General features: G+C 50.9%; 8 protein-coding genes across 8 annotated transcripts; 2 read left to right on the forward strand and 6 right to left on the reverse strand.

The window, feature by feature from the left end:
- Window positions 1-1,472: 1,472 nt before the first annotated feature.
- abcB (uncharacterized protein) lies at window positions 1,473-6,232 on the forward strand (the record flags this gene model as incomplete). The annotated part of the gene is made up of 6 exons (XM_056665897.1): window positions 1,473-2,328; window positions 2,386-2,667; window positions 2,759-3,012; window positions 3,093-5,429; window positions 5,483-5,856; window positions 5,998-6,232. 6 exons carry the CDS (start codon window positions 1,473-1,475, stop codon window positions 6,230-6,232), a joined length of 4,338 nt encoding a protein of 1,445 aa, XP_056522847.1.
- A 1,146-nt stretch (window positions 6,233-7,378) lies between these two features.
- Window positions 7,379-11,496, reverse strand: N7515_005154 (nucleoporin Nup120/160; the record flags this gene model as incomplete). The annotated part of the gene is made up of 8 exons (XM_056665898.1): window positions 7,379-8,414; window positions 8,459-8,588; window positions 8,641-9,183; window positions 9,353-9,650; window positions 9,710-9,810; window positions 9,855-9,991; window positions 10,056-10,788; window positions 10,860-11,496. 8 exons carry the CDS (start codon window positions 11,494-11,496, stop codon window positions 7,379-7,381), a joined length of 3,615 nt encoding a protein of 1,204 aa, XP_056522848.1.
- Window positions 11,497-11,868: 372 nt separating this feature from the next.
- N7515_005155 (recombinase RAD51) lies at window positions 11,869-13,147 on the reverse strand (the record flags this gene model as incomplete). Its single annotated transcript, XM_056665899.1, has 4 exons — window positions 11,869-12,680; window positions 12,747-12,814; window positions 12,930-13,009; window positions 13,073-13,147. 4 exons carry the CDS (start codon window positions 13,145-13,147, stop codon window positions 11,869-11,871), a joined length of 1,035 nt encoding a protein of 344 aa, XP_056522849.1.
- A 797-nt stretch (window positions 13,148-13,944) lies between these two features.
- Window positions 13,945-15,118, reverse strand: N7515_005156 (uncharacterized protein; the record flags this gene model as incomplete). Its single annotated transcript, XM_056665900.1, has 3 exons — window positions 13,945-14,138; window positions 14,204-14,947; window positions 15,070-15,118. The coding sequence occupies 3 exons, from the start codon at window positions 15,116-15,118 to the stop codon at window positions 13,945-13,947; spliced, it is 987 nt and encodes a 328-aa protein (XP_056522850.1).
- Window positions 15,119-16,462: 1,344 nt separating this feature from the next.
- Window positions 16,463-17,283, reverse strand: N7515_005157 (uncharacterized protein; the record flags this gene model as incomplete). Its single annotated transcript, XM_056665901.1, has 3 exons — window positions 16,463-16,735; window positions 16,911-17,143; window positions 17,205-17,283. 3 exons carry the CDS (start codon window positions 17,281-17,283, stop codon window positions 16,463-16,465), a joined length of 585 nt encoding a protein of 194 aa, XP_056522851.1.
- Window positions 17,284-19,057: 1,774 nt separating this feature from the next.
- On the forward strand, window positions 19,058-19,636 carry N7515_005158 (A4/G1 family peptidase; the record flags this gene model as incomplete). Its single annotated transcript, XM_056665902.1, has 1 exon — window positions 19,058-19,636. The coding sequence occupies one exon, from the start codon at window positions 19,058-19,060 to the stop codon at window positions 19,634-19,636; it is 579 nt and encodes a 192-aa protein (XP_056522852.1).
- Window positions 19,637-20,780: 1,144 nt separating this feature from the next.
- N7515_005159 (uncharacterized protein) lies at window positions 20,781-21,409 on the reverse strand (the record flags this gene model as incomplete). Its single annotated transcript, XM_056665903.1, has 2 exons — window positions 20,781-20,977; window positions 21,106-21,409. 2 exons carry the CDS (start codon window positions 21,407-21,409, stop codon window positions 20,781-20,783), a joined length of 501 nt encoding a protein of 166 aa, XP_056522853.1.
- Window positions 21,410-22,056: 647 nt separating this feature from the next.
- On the reverse strand, window positions 22,057-22,865 carry N7515_005160 (Dyp-type peroxidase; the record flags this gene model as incomplete). Its single annotated transcript, XM_056665904.1, has 3 exons — window positions 22,057-22,102; window positions 22,204-22,529; window positions 22,626-22,865. The coding sequence occupies 3 exons, from the start codon at window positions 22,863-22,865 to the stop codon at window positions 22,057-22,059; spliced, it is 612 nt and encodes a 203-aa protein (XP_056522854.1).
- Window positions 22,866-23,542: the final 677 nt, after the last annotated feature.

The following is a 23,542-nucleotide window of genomic DNA, read 5'->3' on the forward strand; positions in this document are numbered from 1 at the left end:
TGATTCGCCACTCATCCACCACCTTTTCTAAGACAATGGAGAGAAGAGCAAGAAGAAGAGAAAGAGAAAAAAGCAAAGAACACTAGGATCCCCTACCCTCCACTACAGCTTCATCGTCAGGTGCTGTAGTGCTGTAGGTACAGATGCCGAGTCGTGCAGATTGATTCGGTGCTGGCCCAGCGCCACGAGCACCACACAACTTGGAATGTGCAGGATTTCAACTTGGTCGGCCTCAATTCAAATCTGGGCGTAATCCCTACGTCAACCGATAAAAGTCCGAAGAGCTCGACACTTATATTTAGTTTCTGCTTGGGGATAAATTGAACGATTGGCCCGGACGACCTTCAAAGGTGAATCCTGGCCGCCACTACGGAGCTAACAAAAGCAAATAACAAGAAAGCAGACAAGCGATTCAAGATTGAGTATGGTTACAGTCGGGACTAGAAACCTCCAGTTTCAATCGGCATTTAATCTCCTGGTGATTATTCTTGGTGTTCTCTTAGTATACATCCAGCTCCAGCTGGTTGGGATCCACCACCCCAGAGTATACACCGGAGTATTGAATATTTCCGGCTTGGGGAAGGCCATGCGGTCAAGAATAGCAATTAAAATAAAAATAAATGAGTTTCCACTAGAAAAGTCAAAGCGGAAGATCTCCCATCATGCAGACTTGCCCTCACCTGAATGGAAACTCTTTTACCTCTCGTACCACTGGTTCAGAGAGCATAAAAAATAAGAAAATAAAAAAAATAGAAAATAGAAAATAAAAATCTGAAAATACCCATTCGAGCCTCAGTTTCTGCAAGGTAGCACGACTCCCTCGTGTTGGGATTAGCCCTAGACTTGCCTTGATTCCAGGGGCGAAAGATCTAGTGATGCCACTGCATCCCCCACATCCCCAAGGGGGAAATGAACTTCACAAGAGTCCTGGAAGTCAACACCCGAGATGAGGATGAAATCATCTTACTGTGTAGAACCCCAAGGCAGACAGTCTTCATACCCGAAAGAGGAAATCAAATATAAAAAAGAAAGAAAAATAGAAAAGAAATTCATGCAAAATGAGAATCCCCGTTCCCCATACAGAGACACATAAGCCGAGTCTAGATGAACTCCTATGCCATTGTAAGATGGTTGCATCAACAGTCTCACTGTTGCAGGTAACCACTGACAGGATCACAAAGGGTGACTTCAGGGAGTTGTAGGTCTCCTAGATGTACCAGGTGGTGAGCTCCTGCAGAGGGGCTACTTTAGCCCTATGTAGCTTGTTGTATGGTGCTTTAATAGTAAAGCCAATGCTTTGCATGTCACTTTTCTGATGCATCCAATCTAAACCCAAACGCTCTTTTGCTTCTCTTCTCATGCAAGTTTCTTTAACCCCATACACTCTTTAGAAATTCTAATTCCCCGTGCCGCTCGTTCTGCGTCTTTCTTCTCTTCAACCATCCTATATCGTCAGGTGGTTCAGAGTAGAGATGACATCCTCTCGTTCTTCAACGGCTTTGTGCCGTGATCTGGATAATACCCTACGTATCGATGCGGGATCGTGTCGTGGCGGTTTTGATTTCTCGCTTTTGTTTGAAGAGACGATTCTCGAAATCTTACCTATTCTATTAATCCTAATCACTATTCCCATCCGTCTGTGGCATCTGTCCTCGAGACGGAACAAGGTCATTGGATCATGGTTGATCTTCATCAAGCTTGTAAGTTCCGGGCTTCTGGGTGTTGAGGAGCATCGAGCAGTCAGCATTGCTCCCAAAAGGGAATTGCAGCTAATACCCCTCTCCTATCAGATATCTTGGTTGGCACTCTTAGCACTTCAAATTACACAAACAGCCTTGTGGGCCCTTCCGGCAGCCGATAGCACCAGAGCCTCAGTCCCAGCCAATGTGATCCTGTCCGTCGGTGTCGTCGCTCTCGGTCTGCTGTCGTATGCAGAACACATGCGCTCTGTGAGACCGTCGTTCATTTTAAACACGTACCTCTTCTGCAGCCTCCTTTTCGATATCGCTCGGTCCAGAACGCTATGGCTTCGCAGTGTGGATACATTCAACGATACCATTGCCATTGTCACCACAGTCGCCGTGGGTGTCAAATTGGCTCTCTTCCTCCTGGAGGCGGTGGAGAAGAGACACATCCTCAAACCCGAATACGCTGATTATCCTCCTGAAGATACTGCGGGTTTCTACAACCGGGCTGTGTTCTGGTGGTTGAACCCCCTGTTCAAGATTGGCTTCAATGGTGTGCTCCGTGTGGACGACCTGTCCTCCTTGGACAAAGAACTAAGTTCCGAGCGTTTACTGGCTCAATTCGAGGAGAAATGGAGCAAAGGTGAATCCTCATCTTCACTACCTGGGAGTCATTATTGCTAACCGTATATTCCTTCAGTGACAAAGAAGTCGCCCAATACCCTTCAATGGGAGTCTGTCAAAGCTGTCAAATGGCCTCTCCTCGCCGGAGTCCCGGCAAGAGCCTGCGTTGTGGCCTTCAACTTCTGTCAGCCTTTGCTTCTGGAGCGGTCACTCTCGTTCTTCAATTCGCCAGTGAACAAGAGCACCGAGAACATTGGATATGGGCTCATTGGTGCTTACATCATGGTTTACGCTGGTTTGGCGGTTTCAATGGGCCAATATCAGCACCTCACCTACCGCGGCATCACCATGGTTCGCGGTGTTCTTGTCACGATGCTCTACAAAGAAAGCAACATGTCTGACTCTTGGGGAAACCGACCCCGCCAACTCCCTTACTTTGATGAGTGCAGATGTGGAGCGCATCACACAGGGCTGGCAAACCATGCACGAGATCTGGGCCAACTCAATTGAGATCGCTTTGGCTATCTACCTTCTTCGGATTCAACTCGGAGTCTCCTGTGTCGTTCCTGTTTGCGTTGCTCTTTTCGCTCTCATCGGATCCTTGGTTGGCATGTCCTTCGTCGTCGCCCGGCAAGCCAAGTGGCTGGAGGCTATCGAGAGGCGTATCTCGTCTACTTCTGGTATGCTTGGTTCCATCAAAGGGGTCAAGATGCTTGGCTTGCAGGATTCCTTCATGAAGTTCATTCACGGTCTTCGCATCAGCGAACTCGATATCTCTAAAAGTTCCGTACACTCCTGGTCTACAACATGGCTTTCGCCTGGTTGACTCGGATCTTTGCTCCGATCTTCACTTTCGGTGTTTATGTTGGTATCTCCAGCGAGCCCTTGAACGTCTCTCGGGTCTTCACATCGCTGTCTCTCTTCTCGCTCCTGGCAGACCCTCTCTTGACCTTGGTGATGGCGCTCATGTCATTCGCTGGCGCCGTCGGGTCTTTCCAGCGTATCCAACGGTTCTTGGAAAAAGAGAACCATGCCGATCGGAGACGCAGCCCCTCTCAGACTCTTTTCCTCGATGACCTCGGTGAGAAGCGGCTGCTGTCAAAGGCTGGAGACCTTGAGCTATCCTCGAACAACTCGGACTCCGTCGAGTCGCTGGGTAAGCGCTCCAGTGCTTTGTCATCTGTCAATGCCGTCGTGGTCCGGAGTGGAAGCTTTGGCTGGGACGCCGGGAAGACTCCCATTGTGAAAGATATCAACATTACCATTTCTCAAGGCAGCTTCGCTGTTCTTATTGGACCATCTGGATGCGGCAAGACTACTCTGCTCAAAGCTCTTCTCGGAGAAATCCCTTGTGCCGATGGCAAGGTTGAGCTCGCATCTCCCAGCGTTGCATACTGTGACCAGACTCCGTGGCACATGAATGGTACTATCAAAGACAGCATCGTTGCGATGTCCGACTATGACCCCAGATGGTATTCGTCCGTGATTCAGGCCTGTGCTCTGGAGGAAGACCTCTCGCAGTTCCCTCGCGGGGATGCGGCCGTCATTGGAAGCAAGGGTATTGCCCTCAGTGGAGGCCAGAGCCAACGTATCGCACTGGCGCGAGCAGTTTATGCCCGGCGAAAGATTATCATCCTCGACGATGCCCTGAGCGGTCTTGACGCTACCACGGAGAACCACATCTTCCACAGCCTCTTCGGACACATGGGACTTCTGAAACAGGTCGGAGCGTCAGTCATTGTCGCCTCATCCTCGGTCAAGCGCCTTCCCTACGCCGACCACATCATCGTCTTGGACACAGCCGGTCGAATCTCGGAACAGGGAAGCTTCGGTGCTCTCAACAAGACTGGCGGATATGTGTCAAGCTTCGGACTCGGGTCGCCTGACTGGGACTACAAGCCTAAGCGGTTTACCGAGTCTCCCAGTTACTCTAGTATCGACACCGTCGAGAAAGAAAAGCTGGCACTGCTTGACGAGCCGGCGCATTGCGATCGCGGTGGTGACCTCGGAATTTACACATACTACATCAACGCAATCGGCTGGGTCCCGGCAACCATCTTCATGGTCGCCATGGCCGGCTTCGTCTTCTGCATCTCTTTCCCGAGCATCTGGCTGAAATGGTGGGCCCAGTCCGACACCGCACGTCCCAAGCAGGAGATCGGCCACTATCTCGGTATCTACGTGATGCTCGGCTGTATCGCCATGCTCGCACTGATTGTCGGCTGTTGGCAAATGATCATCACCATGGTCCCTAAGTCCGGCGAGAACTTCCACCGTAGGCTGTTGACCACTGTCCTCAGTGCCCCGATGCTGTTCTTCTCCACGACCGACAGCGGCGCGATCCTCAACCGATTCAGCCAAGACTTGCAGCTCATCGACATGGACCTTCCCATTGCCGCGATCAACACCGTCGCTACCTTCTTCCTCTGTTTGGCACAGATGGCTCTCATCGGTGTCTCCTCCAAATACGCCGCGATCTCTTTCCCGATTGTGATGGGTATATTGTTCCTGATCCAGAAGATGTACCTGCGCACTTCACGCCAGCTTCGTTACTTGGACATCGAAGCCAAGGCCCCGCTATACTCTCACTTTACCGACTGCCTCCAAGGACTTGTGACCCTACGGGCCTTTGGGTGGCAACATGCGATGGAAAAGAAGAACATTGCTCTCCTGGACCACTCGCAACGACCCTTCTACTTCATGTTCGCTATCCAGCGCTGGCTCACTCTGTCACTCGACATGGTCGTCGCGGGCATCGCGGTTCTTCTGATTGTCTTGGTTGTCGCTCTACGTGGAACATCCCTCAGTGCCGGCTACGTGGGTGTCGCTCTCTTGAACGTGATCCAATTCAGCCAGAGCATCAAGCTCCTCGTCACCTTCTGGACGAGCTTGGAGACCCACATCGGTTCTATTCAGCGAATCAAGGACTTTACGTCCACTGTCGAGTCGGAGGATCAACCTGGTGAGGACCAGGATGTACCCCCTAACTGGCCTTCGAAGGGTGCCGTCGCCTTCCACTCCGTCTCTGCCGCCTACAGGCCCTCCGAGCCAGTCCTCAACGAGGTCTCTCTAACCGTCCAAGCTGGCGAGAAAGTCGGCATCTGTGGACGAACCGGAAGTGTAAGAACAAATTTCCCAACTCAACCTTTCAAATTCTCCTAACAAAATTACAGCGGCAAAACCTCTATGATCATGAGCATTTTCCGAATGATGGAACTCATCAGCGGCACCATCACCGTAGATGGTGTGGACATCAGTCACCTTCCCCGACGGGAGATCCGCTCGCGCATCAACGGTGTCTCACAAGACTCGCTCCTCTTCAAGGGCAGTGTCCGGTTGAACGCCGATCCGACGGGGACATGTTCCGATCGAGACATCCTAGCGGCTCTCAAGAGCGTCCAGCTTCTGCCTGCGATTCAAGAAAAGGGAATTTGTCCACCGACATCGACGAGATTCACCTATCACACGGCCAAAAGCAGCTCTTCTGCTTGGCGCGGGCTCTTCTTCGCCCAGGCAACATCCTGATACTCGATGAGGCAACTAGCAAGTAAGTGATCCTTTCCTCCCTCACTTCATGTTCTCCACCCGGAACAATAATCATTGTCTCCACATCCACTTCCCCCCTGCATACATCCGAGCCCCTCCCCTTGCCTCAAACATTGAAACCGTCGACTAATCCAACACCCAGCATCGACACCAAAACAGACGAAATCATGCAACGAGTCATCCGTGAGAAATTCTGCAACCACACCATCATTGCCGTTGCTCACAAACTCGACACAATCCTCGATTTCGACCGCGTCGTCGTCCTGGATACCGGTCGAATTGTCGAGAACGGTGAACCCTACGCTCTGCTCACCGACCCCAAATCGCACTTTAGCAGGTTATATGCAAGTGCCATGGCAATGGAGGAGTCGGATTAGATTGGTTGCTTTGCTTTTGTTATTTGTTGTCTTCTTCGAGTGTCTTACACTGATTGAAGCCTGGATATATTTTTTTTGGGTGCGACGATCTTCCCACATTCCCTTTTTCGAGGTACATATCGACATCGACATATGGCTGTTTCTGATATTGAGTCGGGTTTATTGCTGGCGTTTATACTGTTTTCTGGTTTGGCAGTCTCATTGTTTTTTGCTCTGATGATAATGTCTCTCTTGGCTCTCGTTGATAGTTTTGGATCCTGTCATGGAATCGTGCATAATTTTACTACCTATTGGGATGACTCCTGAGTGTAGAGAAGCTGCCGTAGATTGAATCGAATGAATCTGATGTCGAGCATAGGCAATTCGTAGGGATCAATTAGATAGGCTCGCCAGTTGGCCATACCTAGCCTTGCCAGTTGGCTGGAGACTCGCCAGTTGACGGGACGCTCGCTAAACACGCGTACATGGAAGTAGATACTGTCAACTGGACAGATGATTTTTGTACCTTATTTGATTTAGGAAGGTCCATACTATTCACTTTGTGTATATACTACCGACCTAGTACCTACATACCTAGGTTAAAACTAGGTTCCAGTCCAGTACATGAGGTGCTACCTATGTTCCATCACGTTGCTTAGTTAGGACTTGGGTGGTAGGTTTATCTCTCGGGTCGCCCTAGGTCGCGTCTTACCTGTAGAAAATATATCCCGAGGACATGGGGGGGAATAACGACACAACCTACCTAATCCCGTCTCCAAGACACCCCAACCTAATCACATTTTCGAACTCCATCAATACCTACCTAAGTACCTACATCTTGGATCTGTGAAAATACTACATGGATCTATAGTAGTTGAACCTTCGGACAACATCAATTATGCGTCGGAGCCGAAGGCGGTCCCTCCACAGCGAACCCACGGCTTGAAGCCGAACCTCAAGCGCAACACAAGTCAACCTAAGAGACGCGACAAGCAAATCATATTGTGCGCCCCATCCAGTAATGCAAAATTACTCTAACAAAGAGAATACCGAGAGACACCATTTGAAGTACCATACATTGGGACAAAAAGAAGATAAAATTGGAACAGAGGCTACAATATCAGGCCCCAAAATGCAAAGTCAGAGATGAATGTCTCAAAGCCCCGACTAGAAAACCATCGTGTCATCATTATCCACATCCTCCTTCTCTTCATCCGAAAGACCAAATTCCCAGTCGCCACGCTCAATACGGCTGACGCGGTCAAGCTCGGACTGGAACTCACGACGCAGGTGCTCGAGTGTGACAATGATGCGACGCTTAAGCAATGGATTCGTCGCAGGGACTTCGAAGGACACGGTACTGTCGCGCCGGGCCGGGGCGGATGACTTGCTGCCACCTGTGCGGTGGTCGGGTGCGAAAGCCACGGCATTAGAGGATCGACGCTTGCCTCCAACTGGCGTGGGAGAGGCAGCGTCGGCATCACCCATGGAGATGTTTCCGTCTTCGTCGGCTTGTGCGCTTGCGCGTCTTCCAAGGGAGGGGATCAGGGCGGCGTTTGTTGGAGGGCCGTTCTCGACGAGAATGTAGGCTTCGCTCTTGTCGACGCAGGCGAGGAGGTTGATTAGTGACAGGAGTTCATGGCGGATTTCCTTGCTTTCGGCATCGTCTTCCTCGACTGGCGACCGGGCTGCATCGGCGGCTTCCCGGCCTTTGCGGATGAGGGCTGAGGACGGCGCATCCCGTGCTTTGCGCAGGCGCTGGACGTTGCGATAGGCAATCTCCGCAGCGCCGCGGTAGTCGCAGCGGGCGATGCGATAAGCCTGCAGAATGCGGGTGTAATCAGGGGAGGCTGGGAAATGCTTGTTCTCCGCATCCAACCACGATACGTTGTTGGTCTGTTTGCGGGTCAGATGAACGAGAATCTCGTCAATGAAGGAGGCAATGCTGGGGACGAGGGTGGTAGGGAATCGAAGGATCTGCTTGAGTCCAGCCGTTCCAGGCCCAGAGACTGCCAAAATAGTGGAGATGAGCTCGGTAAGCTGGGACTTTTGTAATTTGAGATCTTGCAGTCTAGCCAGAGCTGAGTATGCCTGGTCAAATTGGCAAGTCTTAAGGGCTCCAGTGAACAAACGAGACAGAAGATCGTCGCGTACGGTCGGGTATTCGGCGTCTTTTCTCGGCCCAGACTTCGGAGTCAAGGGCCTGCAGCGCCAGGCTAGCAAAGTCCGCGACATGGGGAGTATGACCGCACTTTTTCAAAGATGGAAAGCACGTGCTGGTAGTATTTTGCAAGGCCGTTGTGGAAGCAATCAACATCGAGGATGTCTAGAAGCTCTGCTGACATATCGGAGAGGTTGCCCATTGGCTTTCCGCTAGCTGCATGGAAATTAGCACAGGTTCGTACAAGGATTCGCCAGGAGATACATACAGAGCAGATAGGCTGCCTTCCGGAAGTAGATTGCCGCGGCATCGAATTCCGACATAGCCACATGCAAGCGACCCTTTATATAGGTGGACCAAGACGTACTTGCTTGGAAGCGAAGGAAGTCCCACGCCAGGTCGATGTTGTTTTTGGCGATCAAGTCACACTGGATATGAGCCACTGCATGCTGATAGTTCACCTCACCTTCGCGAGTGATCCAGGCCACGACATCTCTGATGCCCAACGTCAAGGTGTAGCTTTGCGGGGAGTCAATCGCTTGTTGGGGCTTGATATCGGTTACAAACAGATCCTCGAGGATGCTTGCGGTTCGTTGACTCTTGGTCTTTGAATTGCTTTCTTTCGTTGAAAATCTCTGCATCGACGAATCAGCACCGAATTTGAGTGCGCTGTCGGGGCATTTGCGGACGTTCGAGCTGAGCCAGTTCATCATCTCATATTCACGCAGGAGATCGACAAGGGTTGAGAAAAGCTTGGACGCGTCGAAGTCGGACGTGCTTGTTGGTTCCCATTCGCCATCCACGAACGTGACTAGGATTAACAGATCATAGAAGATCTGACGAGAGATGGAGATTGTCTCTTGTGCACCACTAACAAGAACACGAGCACCGAAACAGGTTGAAGCAAGTTCCGAATCCTCTCCGCAAAAAGTGAAGCGACGCTGTATGGATGATAACAAGGAATGCATCCATTGACAAACAGTCGGTTCGCATGTATTCACTCAAGGCGGCATCTAGATTATCAAAGGCCTTGTTGGAAATTTGATTGGTGAAATCACAGCGCTCTCGGAAGCTCTCCATGCGGTCCAGGATCGACGAAGATGGTTCGGAGAATATTTCGGCCTGGAGAGCGGCCCGGCATGCCCCGTCGAGCTCGGCGGAGAAGCTCTTCCGAAATCTGTCGCCACTTTCAACAGTCCAGAGGCCGTTTCGTAGTGCGGACCCAGCTCCCTTGGAATGTTGCGATGTCTCCAGCGGTCCATCATCTTTGGCACTCCACTGGCGAGTTCTGAGCTGGAGTTGTGCAGGAATAATTCCGTGATGCTGCATTCGCGCACCACGGCGCAGGAGTCCGACAGAAGTAGCCACGGCATATCAGTGTACGAGTCGTAGGCGAGAGAAATCGGTTCGAACCGGCGCTTGTTGAGATCTTCCGCAACTTGCCAGAACTGACGCCATTTTGAATCCGTGTCAGATGTATACCGGGGAGTAGTCCATCTCCTCGTCGGCGAATTTCCGAAGAGACACTGCCGATGCGATTGTGGAGCAAAGTCGTTCCGCCAAGGGCAAGCTCTTTTTCAGTCCTCCAGACGAGACCGACGAGAGAGGCTTCACGGCCTCTGGTAAACAGCCAGGGCGGTCTCAAGAACCTCGGGTAGATATCTGTTCGGCTGCAAGAGATACTGTAGCCATTTTTCAGTGGGGTCTACGACATCATCCATGACCAATGAAGGCGGCGATTCTTGCCTATGGCTTTCGAATGTTGTTGAAACCCACTTGGTAGACCAATCTGTGACCAGAGTTTGAAGGTCAAAGTGCAGGGTGTAAAGTTGGTAAAGGCCGTGGTTTCTCCAGAGCACCCACAGTTCCATTCCCTTGCCCTCTTCCCGGGTCTTCACCTGGAAATCAGCGATGCTCCAGAACATGTTGCCCGTGGCGTCGGGGTCCACAGGTCGGAAAACGTTCTCCGCAAAGAGTTCCTCGATAACCAGTTCAGATGTCAAGCCACCTTTGACAGCCCAGAACTTGAACCTGCCATCCTCAAATGGCGAATATGTGACGACATAGAAACGATGGCCGCCGTCCATCGCTCTCTCGGCATTGAAGACACGCATGAACGATGCCTCGGCGGGGTTCAATGTGTATGCGACAAGATCCGGATCTTGAAGTGAGCGTCCCAGGAGATCCTTTGTGGCCGCTAGCTTATTCGTAGCAAGGTTCCAAATCTTGAGGGTATGGTTTAAACAGATAGCGAAAACGTAGGTCTCGTCGGAGGTAGTGGCAATCGCATTTGCAACGTTTAAATCGAGGTTGCGCCCGTCATGTCGAATCGAAGATGGCGCGTTCCATTTGACAAGGCCTCGAATCGAAGAACCCCATGTGCGTTCGTCCAAGGTGAGAGGAGACCAATGGGAACCTGAATCGAACAAGATCAATCAGTCAGAGCGATCGCAAAACGAGCAGTCTCAGCAAAGGGCAAGCACTCACCATCGTCACCGGCTCTCCGGGTCAGCCGTAGAAGCGCGCCATTGTCGAGGGATATAAACAACTCCAGGGGGCTGCTCGCGTGGAGTCGGTGGGGATTCGAAAAGGCCAAGGGAGCCGGCAGAGTTGTCTTGCACCAGTCACTCACATTTTCATCGATCGAGGAGGTTCGGCGGAAGAACTCGGGGCGTAGAGACAAGGTGTGAAGGTGCTTCGAGGCGGTAATCACAAAGACACTGATGAGTTCATGATCCTCCGAGTCGGACAATTCGACTCCAAATGGAAGAATCTGTTCCTGGAATCCCAATCGCAGGGTCACATTGTACTCGTAGACTTCTGTCCCGCCCTTCGTCAGGTCCGCGCACTGGATCTCCAGCACTTTATTGTCGTTGATCACGCGCCATAAGAACGTCCTGGGATAGACCTTGCGCTTCCGGAAGTAGATATCGCCTTGAGTCGCGAGGTAACGTCGGGAGAATTCATCTTCATCTTTGGCGATGGGGACGTCATCTGAGGTGGATGAGATCGAGAAGCGTGGACGACGGGCAACGGGCTCTAGGGTCGGGATCTGAATATTGGCGACCGTGGTCGGCGAGTAAGGCCGCAGGTCGACCCTTGAGTCTTTGTAAATTTTCGCCATGATCGATTGACAGTGGTATCTCAACTTAGCACTCCATGGCCGGGAAGTGAGAAGGTTGAAGATCGAAGGGCGGGAAGCTGGAGACTGGAGCTCAAAAAACATGTAAGTCTTGGCGCGACGAGAGGCCTGAGATTGATGGCTCCGCGTAGTCGCAAGGACAAACACATACCTACGAATATTACTTCCTTTCTTCAGTTCATTCTTGATGCTGAGGAATCTTCGCTTTCTATTGCGCTTCTATTAAAAATAAAAGAAATATCGCTGATATGCCATGGACGGCACAAACAACGTAAACAGCTATCTCAATATGATACTCGTCAAGTCACTAACATCGTGTCAAAGACCAATTCGGTGGCCATGGAGAGGCTTTGCTCATTTATCTTCCAGGTCTTTCTCGCTGGGATCACCGATACCGTTATCATTGATGGCGAAAAGACAATCACTCTCGGGAAGGCAAGGGCTGTCATAAATCTTGCAGATACGAGTCTCGCCGCGTCCCTTCTTCAAACTGAGTCGAGTAGTACTGGCATGGGCGATGATATTACCACCGATAGGTTTCTTGGGATCCGGGTTGAACATGGCACTGGGTCCACCGTCAACCTGGGCAACAACTTGGTTCGTAATCACGACCGCAATGCCGAACTCGTCTGCGAGGCGTTGCAGGGTACGCATGAACTTGGCCAGATGAGTTTGCCGTGACGCGAGCTCCCCACGGCCGTTGAAATCCGTTCTGTACAGAGATGTCGCCGAGTCAACCACCAGAAGGGAGAATCGGGTTTCACACATCATCTGAGAGGCCTGATTGAGCAGCTGGAGCTGGTGATCCGAGTTGTATGCTCGTGCATATGCCACATTATCAAGAACCTCCTCTCCAACGAGGCCATATCGCTGTGCGACAGCCAACAACCGCACTGGACGGAAAGTGCCCTCGGTATCGATGTAAAGACACTTGCCTTCACCACCGCCCATATCGAACGGCAGCTGGCAAGTGACCGCAAGAGTATGACAAATCTGACTTTTTCCCGTCCTGAATTCTCCAAAGATCTCCGTGATTGACCCGGTCTCAACACCACCTCCGAGCAATGTGTCGAGTCTCTTGGATCCAGTAGTGATTGAGATGAGCTCACTTCTCCGGGCATGCATTTCGGTTGCCGTTGTGAATCCCATAGGTACCAGCTTAGAAGCTAATGCGAATATGCGTTAGCCATGATTACTCAACCTCGATGAAGTCAATCACGGAAAAAGCATACCTTCTACTAGGATCTTGGTGGCCTTCTGTTCCGATATACCCTTGATCTGTTCCAACAACCGCTTGGGCCTAGATATTGGACAATATGTCAGCCATACCGGAATAAACATGGAAGGAGGTGTAACAGTGAGATTCTGCTAGACAATGAACCGCAACGGCCGCGCGAAGGTCATGGGGTACGTACGTGTAGGCGACAGACTCAACGGTATTATATCCTGCATCCACGAACAACTTAATATCTCTGGCAGTCAATCCAGAAACACCCTGTCAGAGCAACGTTAGCATTGTAGCCCACCGTTCTGCATCAATTTTGAGACCTCCACTCACATCCAGCGCAGAGAGCGGGGTTGGGGCACCAGGGCCAGGAAGCCCATTGTCCTCATATTGCTCTTGTCCCTCCATATTAGAGTTGATTCACTACGCTTACCAGCGCCTGCAGTATTTCGATGCCTCTGTGGCAGATCTTTTCGAGTTGAATGCGCGGGGGAATGGATGATCCACTCAAAACAATACGCGTCAGGGGTGGATAGAAAGCCGGATGTAAAGGGTAATATCCTCGGTTGAACTGACAGAAAACTTTTTGGCTTTGACCAATGGCTCAAGAAGCAAACAAGACTAGATTTTGAAAGGAGAGAAAAGTGCGGGTTATCGGTCTGTGGCGAAAAAGGCCAAGGTGACTCCGAGTCAACAACTCGGACGCGTCAGATGGATCGCGAGGTCACGTGTGACGTTGCTGCCTTGGGCCTTTCCGGGGTTTGAACAGGTCACCGTCCCTTATTCTTGCAGATGTCTGAAAATACTCAGATGGCAGCACTGGTATGGATGGATCTTACTTGGTATTACTTTGATTCTATGGTAAAGAGGTCTGTATCATCTCGGCGGACCAACTACTATTCAACCACTGAATCGTACGCTGATCGTCAGATTGCAAGACAACGCTTTTTAAAATCGTAAGAATACAAAAGCAAAGCACTACACGCTGAGACCTCTTCTCTTCCGTTAGAATATGTTCCCTCAATGCTGCTGCGGCCAAGATACGGTGTCTGGGAACTGCCCATGAGTCGCTGCAACGCCAGATCAAATTCAAGGTTAGATGTCTGAGCAAGTGAAAACCTCATCTCGGAGACCTCCTCAACATTTGTGTCCACAACTCCAGGTTCTTCGTGAGACCAAAAGCTTCAGGGGTCACAGCTTCACGACTATCCATTTCCAGAAGAGTGGCGCAGGTGCCGGAAGGGACGAAGGAAGGGATTGCGGAAATTCCGTCGTTGGTACTCGCGCAAAGTTGGGCCGAACTCCAGCTGCTCTGCTGGCAGTCCCATTCTGATATTTTCGTTGAAAATCTGGCTCATCCTGCGCCGGAATTCCTCGGATGATCGCCGACGAAGAACCCCTATGAAGTGAAGAACGACATTAGTCTCTCTGCTTCATCCCCAGGTCGTAGCTGGCCTGACTTACTCGATAATCGGGAGGTCCGTTTATTCTCTGAGGGACTATGAGACGAGAGTTCGGTCATGTCTGGGACATGGTCTAGGTCACCGCCGGCGCCATCGAAACCAGCTCGGTACTCCTTGGTATAAGGACGAGGACTTGGGCCGGAAACCAGCGCGTGAATACCGGGTCGCTTCTCACTGCGTTTTGTGTCTTTCATCCCTACCCGTGATTCCTCTTGCACAGGCGATATTCGGAGGTCATCTGGATTGATGGGCAGACTGGCTCGGCTGTAATGATCGCCGCGTCTGTGATCTTCACAATTGAAGCCCGCGGAGGCTAGGTCTACCTCGGACACGACTCCATGCCGGGCAGCCGTTGGTATGGTCTTCGGAGCCATTCGGGAACGCTGAGGTCCAACCGAGAGTGTGGGCTTTGTGGTAATCTGTGGACTCTGGGATCCGACGGAGGCGGAAGACATGGAGCTGAAGCTTCTCGGCAGCGGCCTCGGTGCTGGAGTTGCAGGCCGGCTCGCAGCTGGACTAATGGGCTGGCAGGGACTCTGTATGGGTGTATTGGGAGTCGAAATCCAGATCCCTTCTACCTCGATCCCTCTGTGCAAAGCCCTGGCACCGAAGGGGATGTCATCCTGGTGCAGCATCGGGTACAGCTCGGCTTGCTTTTCACGATCTTCCGCCTCTGTTGCGGCATACTTGCGCAGTCTCCAGCGATTCCAGCCAAGGACACAAAAGCGTAGATGAACACCACGGCCTGTAAATTCTATCAGTATGTGCCTTTGCGGCCTTGTGGTTCATCCACGTACGATCAACATGGCAAGTACCTGAAGGGTTTTTACAGTCAGTGCATAGCCTTCTTGGTCGAGAACTGTGGACTTACCAAGCTCAGCTTCTGCCATAGCTCCCAGTCCACCCAGAACCCCATGGTGGGTGGTGCTATGTAGTCCGATTTGGGGTATCCAGAGAAGAGTAGGGTCTATATTCAATAAGGGGTAGGTAATAATCAAAGGCCGATGAAAGAGATGCTGAGTTGCTCCTGTGGAAGGTTCCGAGTTGAGATCACGGCATTGCTTGTGAAAGGAAAGAACGAACCAGATGTGGAAGGAGGCAATGGCATGCCACCTTCCAATACTCGAGCTTCCCAAAGCGCATTCCATTCCGTAAATATCATCGTTCCCCTCTCTTTGCTCTGAACCTTGATGAAATTTTCAAAGCAAACTTGCTATCACATGCAGCTATACAGGACTTGAAATGGAAAGATACATCACTGCGTCGCACTTCATAGACCTAGTAGATTGGACAGGCTACTCCTGCAACTGTAGGAGACTACCACTCAGTTCGAAATATAACTACGGAGTATGGATATGCTATATTGCCGTATTGATTGAAAATAGAGCATCGAGGTCAGAGGAAGAAAGACAGGCACAACGAGATGAATAATAATGAAAAAAAAAAAAAAGAAATCTCTCCCTCGGGGAATCGAACCCCGGTCTCCCGCGCTTATCGGTTTTAATGACAAGCGGAAATCATCACCACTAGACCAAGGAAGATAAGATGGCTGAGTTACCGCTCGGCCACTTGGCTGGTTGATGGAATCTGTGTCTGTTTTATAAAATATAAACAAAAGAAAATAGAGCCTTGGGAATCTGCTGGTGCTCCATTCACTAACGTTTATGGTTTTGTGGATAGTGCGAATAACATCGCGAAGGCCCCGATCTATGCATCTATCTTCTTAGACAGGTCGTCACTTAGACTCCAGGCACACGCGTGATGCCTACGATGGAAAGAGAGACCAAATGTGATCAAATCTTGAAATTCGCATGTATGCATGGATTGTTATATATATTGTAAGAGGTACATATCGGCAAAAATCATCATCAAGAATCCCCCCCGGGCCATACCTAGCTAGGTAGCCAGCTCGTCTCTGATCCTCAATATATACGTGATCACCCGGGCCGTTCGCTATACCAACAAATCATCGAGCCCCATGGCGAGTGATTATTCAAATTCGACGTCTGGCTCTTTTGGCATTTTTGCCAAGGCGCATAGGCTAGTCCACCGAGCTGTTTACACTTCTTGTCGATGTATACGTAGCACTCACAAGCATCGACAAACCATGACTTAGGCTTCGTCAGTTTACTGGAGGAGCACGTGGACCAATTAAGGCCACCCTGAGTCCACCACCGGCAGGAGGTAGTTGTATCCGAGATCTCGGTATTGGTGTCCTCGGAGAGAGTGATGCATTCCCCTCGAACTTGTTCTCGTGGCCCTAGATAGAGAAGTAATTGCCTTTGCAATCTGCGTCCTCATAGAGTGTGAGCTGCATGTTTCCGTTGGATTCACCTCGCTGGTGGTTTTTGTTAACGGGACTGCCTTTTTGGTGGTTTTGGTTGAAGTGGTGGTCGCCTTGGAAGTTGTAGTCGCTTTGAGAGTTGTGCTTGTCTTTGAACTCGTCGTCACCTTCGAAGTTGTATGGCGCAAACTTGAGATTGTGCTTGCCTTTGTGGTGGTCGAAACTGCGGAAGGCTTGGATGCAGTGGTCCTAGTACCGCTGTTGGCAGTGCTTTGCTTGGTCGGACTCTTTGCTCCACAATTGAAGATACATGACTGGGCCACATCGCAAGAGGCCGAGCTGGTACTGCATTGACCTGTTTTATTACACTGTAGACCAGATATATTAGAGATGGAAAGAATGACATTGACCACACAAGACTCACGCATTTATCTGAAGGGCATGGGTTTAGTGCGGCGAGGTTGGCATAGTTGTCAGGTCGCATCGTCCCATAACCTGTGGACCGCAGGTAGCCTGTGGAAGAGCAACCGGCATTGGAAAAGCACCCGAACTGAGACAAACGAAATCGCCCTGCTGCATCTTGGGGAACAGCCCCGCCAGTCCCAGGAACCAGTATTGAATGCTTCGATATCGGCAGTAGTAACATGGTAGCCGTCGCTAAGCGTTGCGCAGTTATCCCCTTGTTGAATGGTATAGGTATAACAGATACCATTCTTACCCGGTACAGGTGCAGCACGTCTCTGGAGTGAATGACCATGGCTAACACCAGAGCGGCGACCCGAAAGGGCAGTCGCCATGTGAATAAACAGAGCGACGAGAAAGTGAACGGACTTCATTCCAAATGAGGTGACTGCCTAGGTGTAGAGATACCCTCTGGTAGAGAAGACCAGCCCGCCCTTTATAAGTAGTTTAGACACAAGAGGACATGGAATAAAATGAATAACACTCCCAACTATACGCAACACCCTCTGGACTAGAAGTAGCTACAGTATTAGCATACAGTTCATTGTTCAACTGCAGACACTGGGGGCTCTCATTCCCTCGCCGTGAATGATTGGCCGACGAGTTTAAACAATTTGTCGGAAACAAAGAGGAAGATCACCGGGGGATCGACTTTCTCGAGGTGTCCTTTGTCAGTTGACATCTTAATGCCCAGGATCAGAAATGAATAAGAACACCATTCAGACGCTTGATGATCACTATTGAGACTCTATCCTAAAGGAATCCTCAATAGAGCCCCCAGAGTCATCTCTTCTTCTGATTCGAGCGCCAGAGGCAAAGAACTCTTTCATGTCTCGAGACATGCGGCCAAATTCATAAGGGAGACTAGTTTTCTCGCCACAGTTCTTACTGCCAAGGCACTGTCGGGGATATGGGAGCGAAAAAGAAAGAAAACAACTTGCGCACTCCCAGAAGTTATAGACATTTTTGCTGTCTATTTTTGAATGTCATGTCTCCGCAGGATGGTCAGAATGAGTTGCTGATGCCAGTATCTTCAAGATTTAGCATCTTTTTCATGTCTAGGAGCCTCACCTGCTGGAGCATGAGCCATGAATTCTCGTTTTGATGAAAATACCGTCGCCTACCTGGTTGGAACACTTAGGATGGACTAACTAGGCTGCGAAGTCCGAATTGTGCACAGTTCACATATTTATGCAAGAATATGCCTTCTATCTTGATGCTGACACCCAAGTCTCTATTCAAGGTCCACACCAAAACACGCTTGTCATGCATGACTATACACTATGCACGGGATTTCTTCAGTTTCTCTGGGCAAAGTTGCTTGTTAAAGCTTGGCACTCTTATCACCGACGGACTACTGGCCTGGCCATAAGGCGATATTGTTCTTCAAGCCACAGTCACATCGAGTTACCATCGCTTACGGAACGCTCTCACCAATTCCCTCAGAATAGAGCGATCACTTCCATATCGGTACTAGGTAATCTTCATGTTTACTCGAATGCTTGATCTATGCAGTATATCCTCTCGGACCTGTCCCCGCGCTTCAGCAATTTGTGGTGACATGGCTTGCGACATTCCTAGCTTCCGTCGGAGATCCGAATGAAAGTGCATCTCTAGCGTCCAGGTGCTGACAATGCCATTGGATTCCCACGCGAGGATATCTCCGGCATCTTCAGAGGAGACCGATCAACCGGTTAATATTCGCGGATAAAATGGACTTCTTTGGGATGCGAACAAATCGCGAGATATCTCAGACCACCGGCCTCCGAAGGTATCATGAAACATGCAGACTGTTGTTTGTTCGATGAGGGTGATGTTACATTGGAACTGCGTCTGAACTGACTCGATCACGCCGAGTCAAGTCTCTTATCATGTTCTTCTTGACGAAGCGACAAGGAGATGTGAAAACTATATAACCAGCATGTTTCCTGACGCTATCTTGGTTCTCCCAGATTCAATCATCCATCTTTTCCTCTCTTGCCTTCGAAACAGCCTACCAGTCTCTTGCCCAAATCTGCATCATGAAGGTCTCGATCACCATTTGCGGAGCAGTACTGCTTGCAGCATCAGCCATGGCAGCTCCCCTCACTGAGCGACGAGCAATTCGCAATGCTGCCAGAACCTCCGGCCGTTCAAGCCACCCACCCTATAAGCCCGGAACCTCGGAAGTTCTTCATCTCCAACTCGACGACCCACGAGGAGTACAGCTCAAACTGGGCTGGAGCTGTGCTGATCGGCAAGGGCTTATACTTCTGTCACTGCAGAATTCACTGTTCCGACACCCAAGCTCCCATCGGGTGCTTCTTCAAGCAAGCAGTACTGTGCCTCTGCGTGGGTTGGCATCGACGGCGATACTTGCGGCAGCGCTATCCCTCCAGACTGGTATTGATTTCTGCATTCAGGGACGCACTGTGTCGTACGATGCATGGTATGAATGGTACCCGGACTATGCGTATGACTTCTCTGGCATCTCGATTGCGGCTGGAAAACAAGATCAAGGTCACTGTGGATGCTACATCCAAGACCACCGGGACCGCGACGATTGAGAATGTATCCACCGGCAAAACCGTGACCCACACATTCACCGGCGGAGTGGACGGTGACCTCTGCGAGTACAATGCCGAATGGATCGTTGAGGACTTCTCAAGCAACGAGGACTTGGTCCGTTCGCCAACTTCGGAACTGTGACATTCACAAACGCCCAGGCCTCGACTGGTGGCCAGACGGTCGGACCAGCTGGCGCTACACTCATGGATATCCAGCAGGCAACGGCGGATCTTGACCTCCCTCCTCCCTCACTAGTAACAGTGTCAGCGTGAGCTACTGGTGAAAAATTCAGGATAGTGAGCTCGACCGAGACATGCAGCATCATTTGGCTGACAACACAATACTGCACTGGGAATTGGAACCGTTGGATACTCACAGATTCGAGGGAACTATATGATGTTTTTTGTTATGCATGGTATGGAACTTTGTTTGCATCGGGTAGTATCATGGCCACAATCACCTCTCGGCTCAATTGCACGTTTTGAATGACACAATATTCGCTCCAACATATTCTCGTAATATGACATAGGTGCGGTCCCTATCCATGTAGAATCCACTGCGGACTGTTATGCTAGTATTCCTTGATCAAGGAAGGGCCAAAATCCACCACTACCGTCTCAAGCAAGGCAGACTGTTTCGTGCCACCTGCTGAGTGTGAGTCGACACATAGATGGATGGAGAGCTCGAATGTATACGTAGCACTTAAGACATCGACAAACCATGAGGTTTAGGGATCAACGAGAGTCGGGAACTTACGAGGAAGCGTTTGGATACGTTTGGGCGTTTGCCAGCTGCCACCGTTGTTGTAGAGGTCACGCGAGGTAAGAGCAGTATCTGGATCTTCATCAGGTAGCTCCTCGATAAGAACTTGGCGTGTTGTAAGAACGAGGTTAATCGCTTTGTCGGCTTGAGACTTTTCGTGCTGAAGCTCGAGGGCCCGTTGTACAGGATGGGTTGATGGCGGTGATGGCTCATGGTTATGAGTACAGGTTATCTCTGGTGATATGCCAAAGGCCCTGTTTGATCTCACCTCAAGAAAAATGACGAATTGGACATTCATTATTTCCTTGCGGTTAGATCCAAAAAACAGGCCTTTTGGCCTCTAATTAGAGATAACCTGTCGCCCTCTTGAGGACTTGGGGGGCGGGGAGGGTCACTTCCTCGCAACCGTATCGGAACTGCAGCGGTCCACACTGGACACAGGACGGAGCATGGAACCTCAGCGCCCGGAAGGCACTTCCCTGCCTGGGGCCCATGCACGTGCACTGACTTGATATCTGACACATCAATTCCCGTGGCGATGGACATCCGAGTCGATAACATCCCCGAGGGTGAAGGCGCCGGATTTCCTGAGCTCCACCGTAGGTTTCAGGTAGAGCCAGCATCCTTTACCATCATCCAGGGAGCTGTCGTAGCCCCTTTCCGCCCGCTTGAAGAGCTGGTCGTAGGGGGAATCGCTCGCGTTGTCCGCCTTCTTTACCCCTGGGGGTGTTGTTTGAGCTGATCGAAGAAGCCTTCACGGGAAATAGCCAACTTGTTTATGCTTCCTCGCCCACGGGGTCTGCCGCCCGGCCCCCTTTCACGGATTGTTCAGGAGTGTAAGTGCCCACCATTCCGGGTGCTGAGGTTCCGTATCCTGTGTCCAGGGCGAACCGCAGCAGATTCGACACGGTTGCGAGGGTGACCCCCCCGCCCTCCAGGTCCTCCAGAGGCTTTCGCCTTATCCTTCTTTCGCTGCAACCTTCTCTCCTCCTTGCGTTTCTTCTTGGCCATCGAGTTAGCGATGCGTTCCTCTTTTGTCCTCGTCACTTTCTTGCTCGGAGCCATGTCCCGTCTGACTCCGGAGGGCTCTGTCAGTGGTTTCCGAAGTGTTGTCGCGGTGAATGGACTTCTGTCGGAAGCAGAGGGTGACATTGTGGACAGTATCATCGGAGTCGAGATTCTGTGTACTTTCATGAGAGGGCAGTTCCGATGTTTACACAGTATCAACTATCAACCTAGTCCGAACCTTGGTAGCTTCCCCAACGGACCCACAGCAATGCTTAGTAGGGAAAAGCCAGGGTTGGAGCCCTATCCATAAGCCTGGGCCCTTAACCGAGTAAGCGCAGCCTGAAGCTCCTCAGGCACATCAAACCACCAGATGGAAGGCCATGAGAACTGTGTCGTGATATGACCTTTTTTAGCTTCGACCAGAGGGTGAGAAGGGCATAAACGTCCCCCTCGGAGTACTAAATCCGCAGTCACACTGAAATGTCTGTACCTGTTGAGCCGTAGGCGACACCAATTTCCCGGCTCAACAGGAGAGTTGGGAGGAGGCACCTAATTCCGAGGGGTGGCCTCGAACCAGTATCACCATCCTATTGGGATATAAATCCTTAGAATGAATTCCATTTCCGACCCCGGGATCATTTCAATTGATGATGCGCACAGCCTATCTTATCTAAAGTGTTGGACATCATGTCAGGTCGCATGTTCATGCCACCAATCCCAAGCCCCATCTCAGAGAAAACAAATCACTCTGGGATCCAACGTCGACCACAAATAACATTCTCACTCGACTATCAACCATCAAGTCCATCCAATACCGTAGCAGACGGCGCAAGAAAACTATTACCGGTCATTGGCCTCGAAAAATTCAACAACCGATCATGCAACCCGGGAGGATTCCCCACGAACATCCGCTCGAGCATCTTCTCAATAACCCATACCGGCTGGTGTACCCAATGAAGTAAGTACCAAACTCCCCACTCGCCGGCGATCCAAAGGGCATATTGTCGCGGAGGATATCGTGCTCTTCTTGGCCATCTTCGTCCTCAATCGTGCTTAGCGTCTTGTGCGAGGCTTGCTTCCCCTCCTCGGCGTCATCGAGCTCAATGTTATCTGGCTTTGTCCGCCCAATCACCTGCTCTTGCTGTTCGGTCGATAGGGATTTCCAGCCGGCCAGGTCGTGGACATATTTCTGTACGACGACGTAGCTGCCCCCCTGCGCATCTGGGTCGTCCTCGCTGGCGACGAGGACAGAGGATGGGAAGATCTGGGCCCACGGGGGTTCGCGTTGCCGTCGACAAAGCCGAGGAGATCGCGGGCGTCAAAGTAGCGGGAAGCCAATCGTTGCATCGACGAGCTGCACGGAGTCGCCGAGGCGGTCCATGAGCCTGGCGCCCAAACTCAAAGCAGAGATCGCGGCGCTCCGGAGCGGATGTGGAAGAGGAGGTCTCGGGGTGGAGACGGCGGAGTGTTTGGCGCCCTTGACTTCGCGGAATGGGTGGAGTTCTTTCGGTCGCGGCAGGTTGGTGAGTTCATCCCAGATAGAGCTGCCGATGCCCACAGTGCGAGGTGGAAGCTGGCATCGAGTCTCGGAAAGCGACATTTTTGGCTAGGGCTGGAAACGCTGGCTAGGGTTGGAGCGGAGGGTTGGGATGGCTGAGGGTTTTTGTGACGAGAAGCGCGAGGAAAGTCGCTGATCGGGTGAGAGGGGCGATGACCGCCTGGGTGCTAGCGGTGGTTAAGCTGCTCATTACTTTGGATGATTTAGTTCTTAAAAACAAGGCGCTGTGTGGTCCAGTTGCTGCGACCAGTATGTGAGGGGGGAGGAGTTGGGTGAGAGCTTCTCTAAGTTTGGCTTCGATAAAGAATGAGGATAATATTTGTTAAATGAGTAGTTCTACTGTCTAGGCCCGGGCGGGACTCATTCAGAGTCATGAATAAGTAAGATGTCATGCCATTCGTGACTTCGAAGCTTGGACATTGTCATGGTGGATCCCAGGATATTAATCCATCTGGGCTAACTAGATGCGGTACCAGATCCAGTGAGCAGGTCGAGAACCTGATACGTCAGTCACCTCGCATCTCAGACATAAAAAATATTGGGAGGGTCTGGACTCCGTAGACTAGTTGACAAGTGCTCAGCATCCGATACCCAAAAATCGAGACCATATGTCCCTCAAGTGCTCCTCACACTCCCCATTTATACACAGAAATCTCATACCTGGATGCTTTTGGCCCGGAAGACTTCGGGAGACCTGGACAGTTCGCATGGCGCATATT

Source organism: Penicillium bovifimosum (genome assembly GCF_028826915.1).
Source record: "Penicillium bovifimosum strain IBT 22155 chromosome Unknown utg000004l_segment0_segment0, whole genome shotgun sequence".
Lineage (NCBI taxonomy): Eukaryota > Fungi > Ascomycota > Eurotiomycetes > Eurotiales > Aspergillaceae > Penicillium > Penicillium bovifimosum.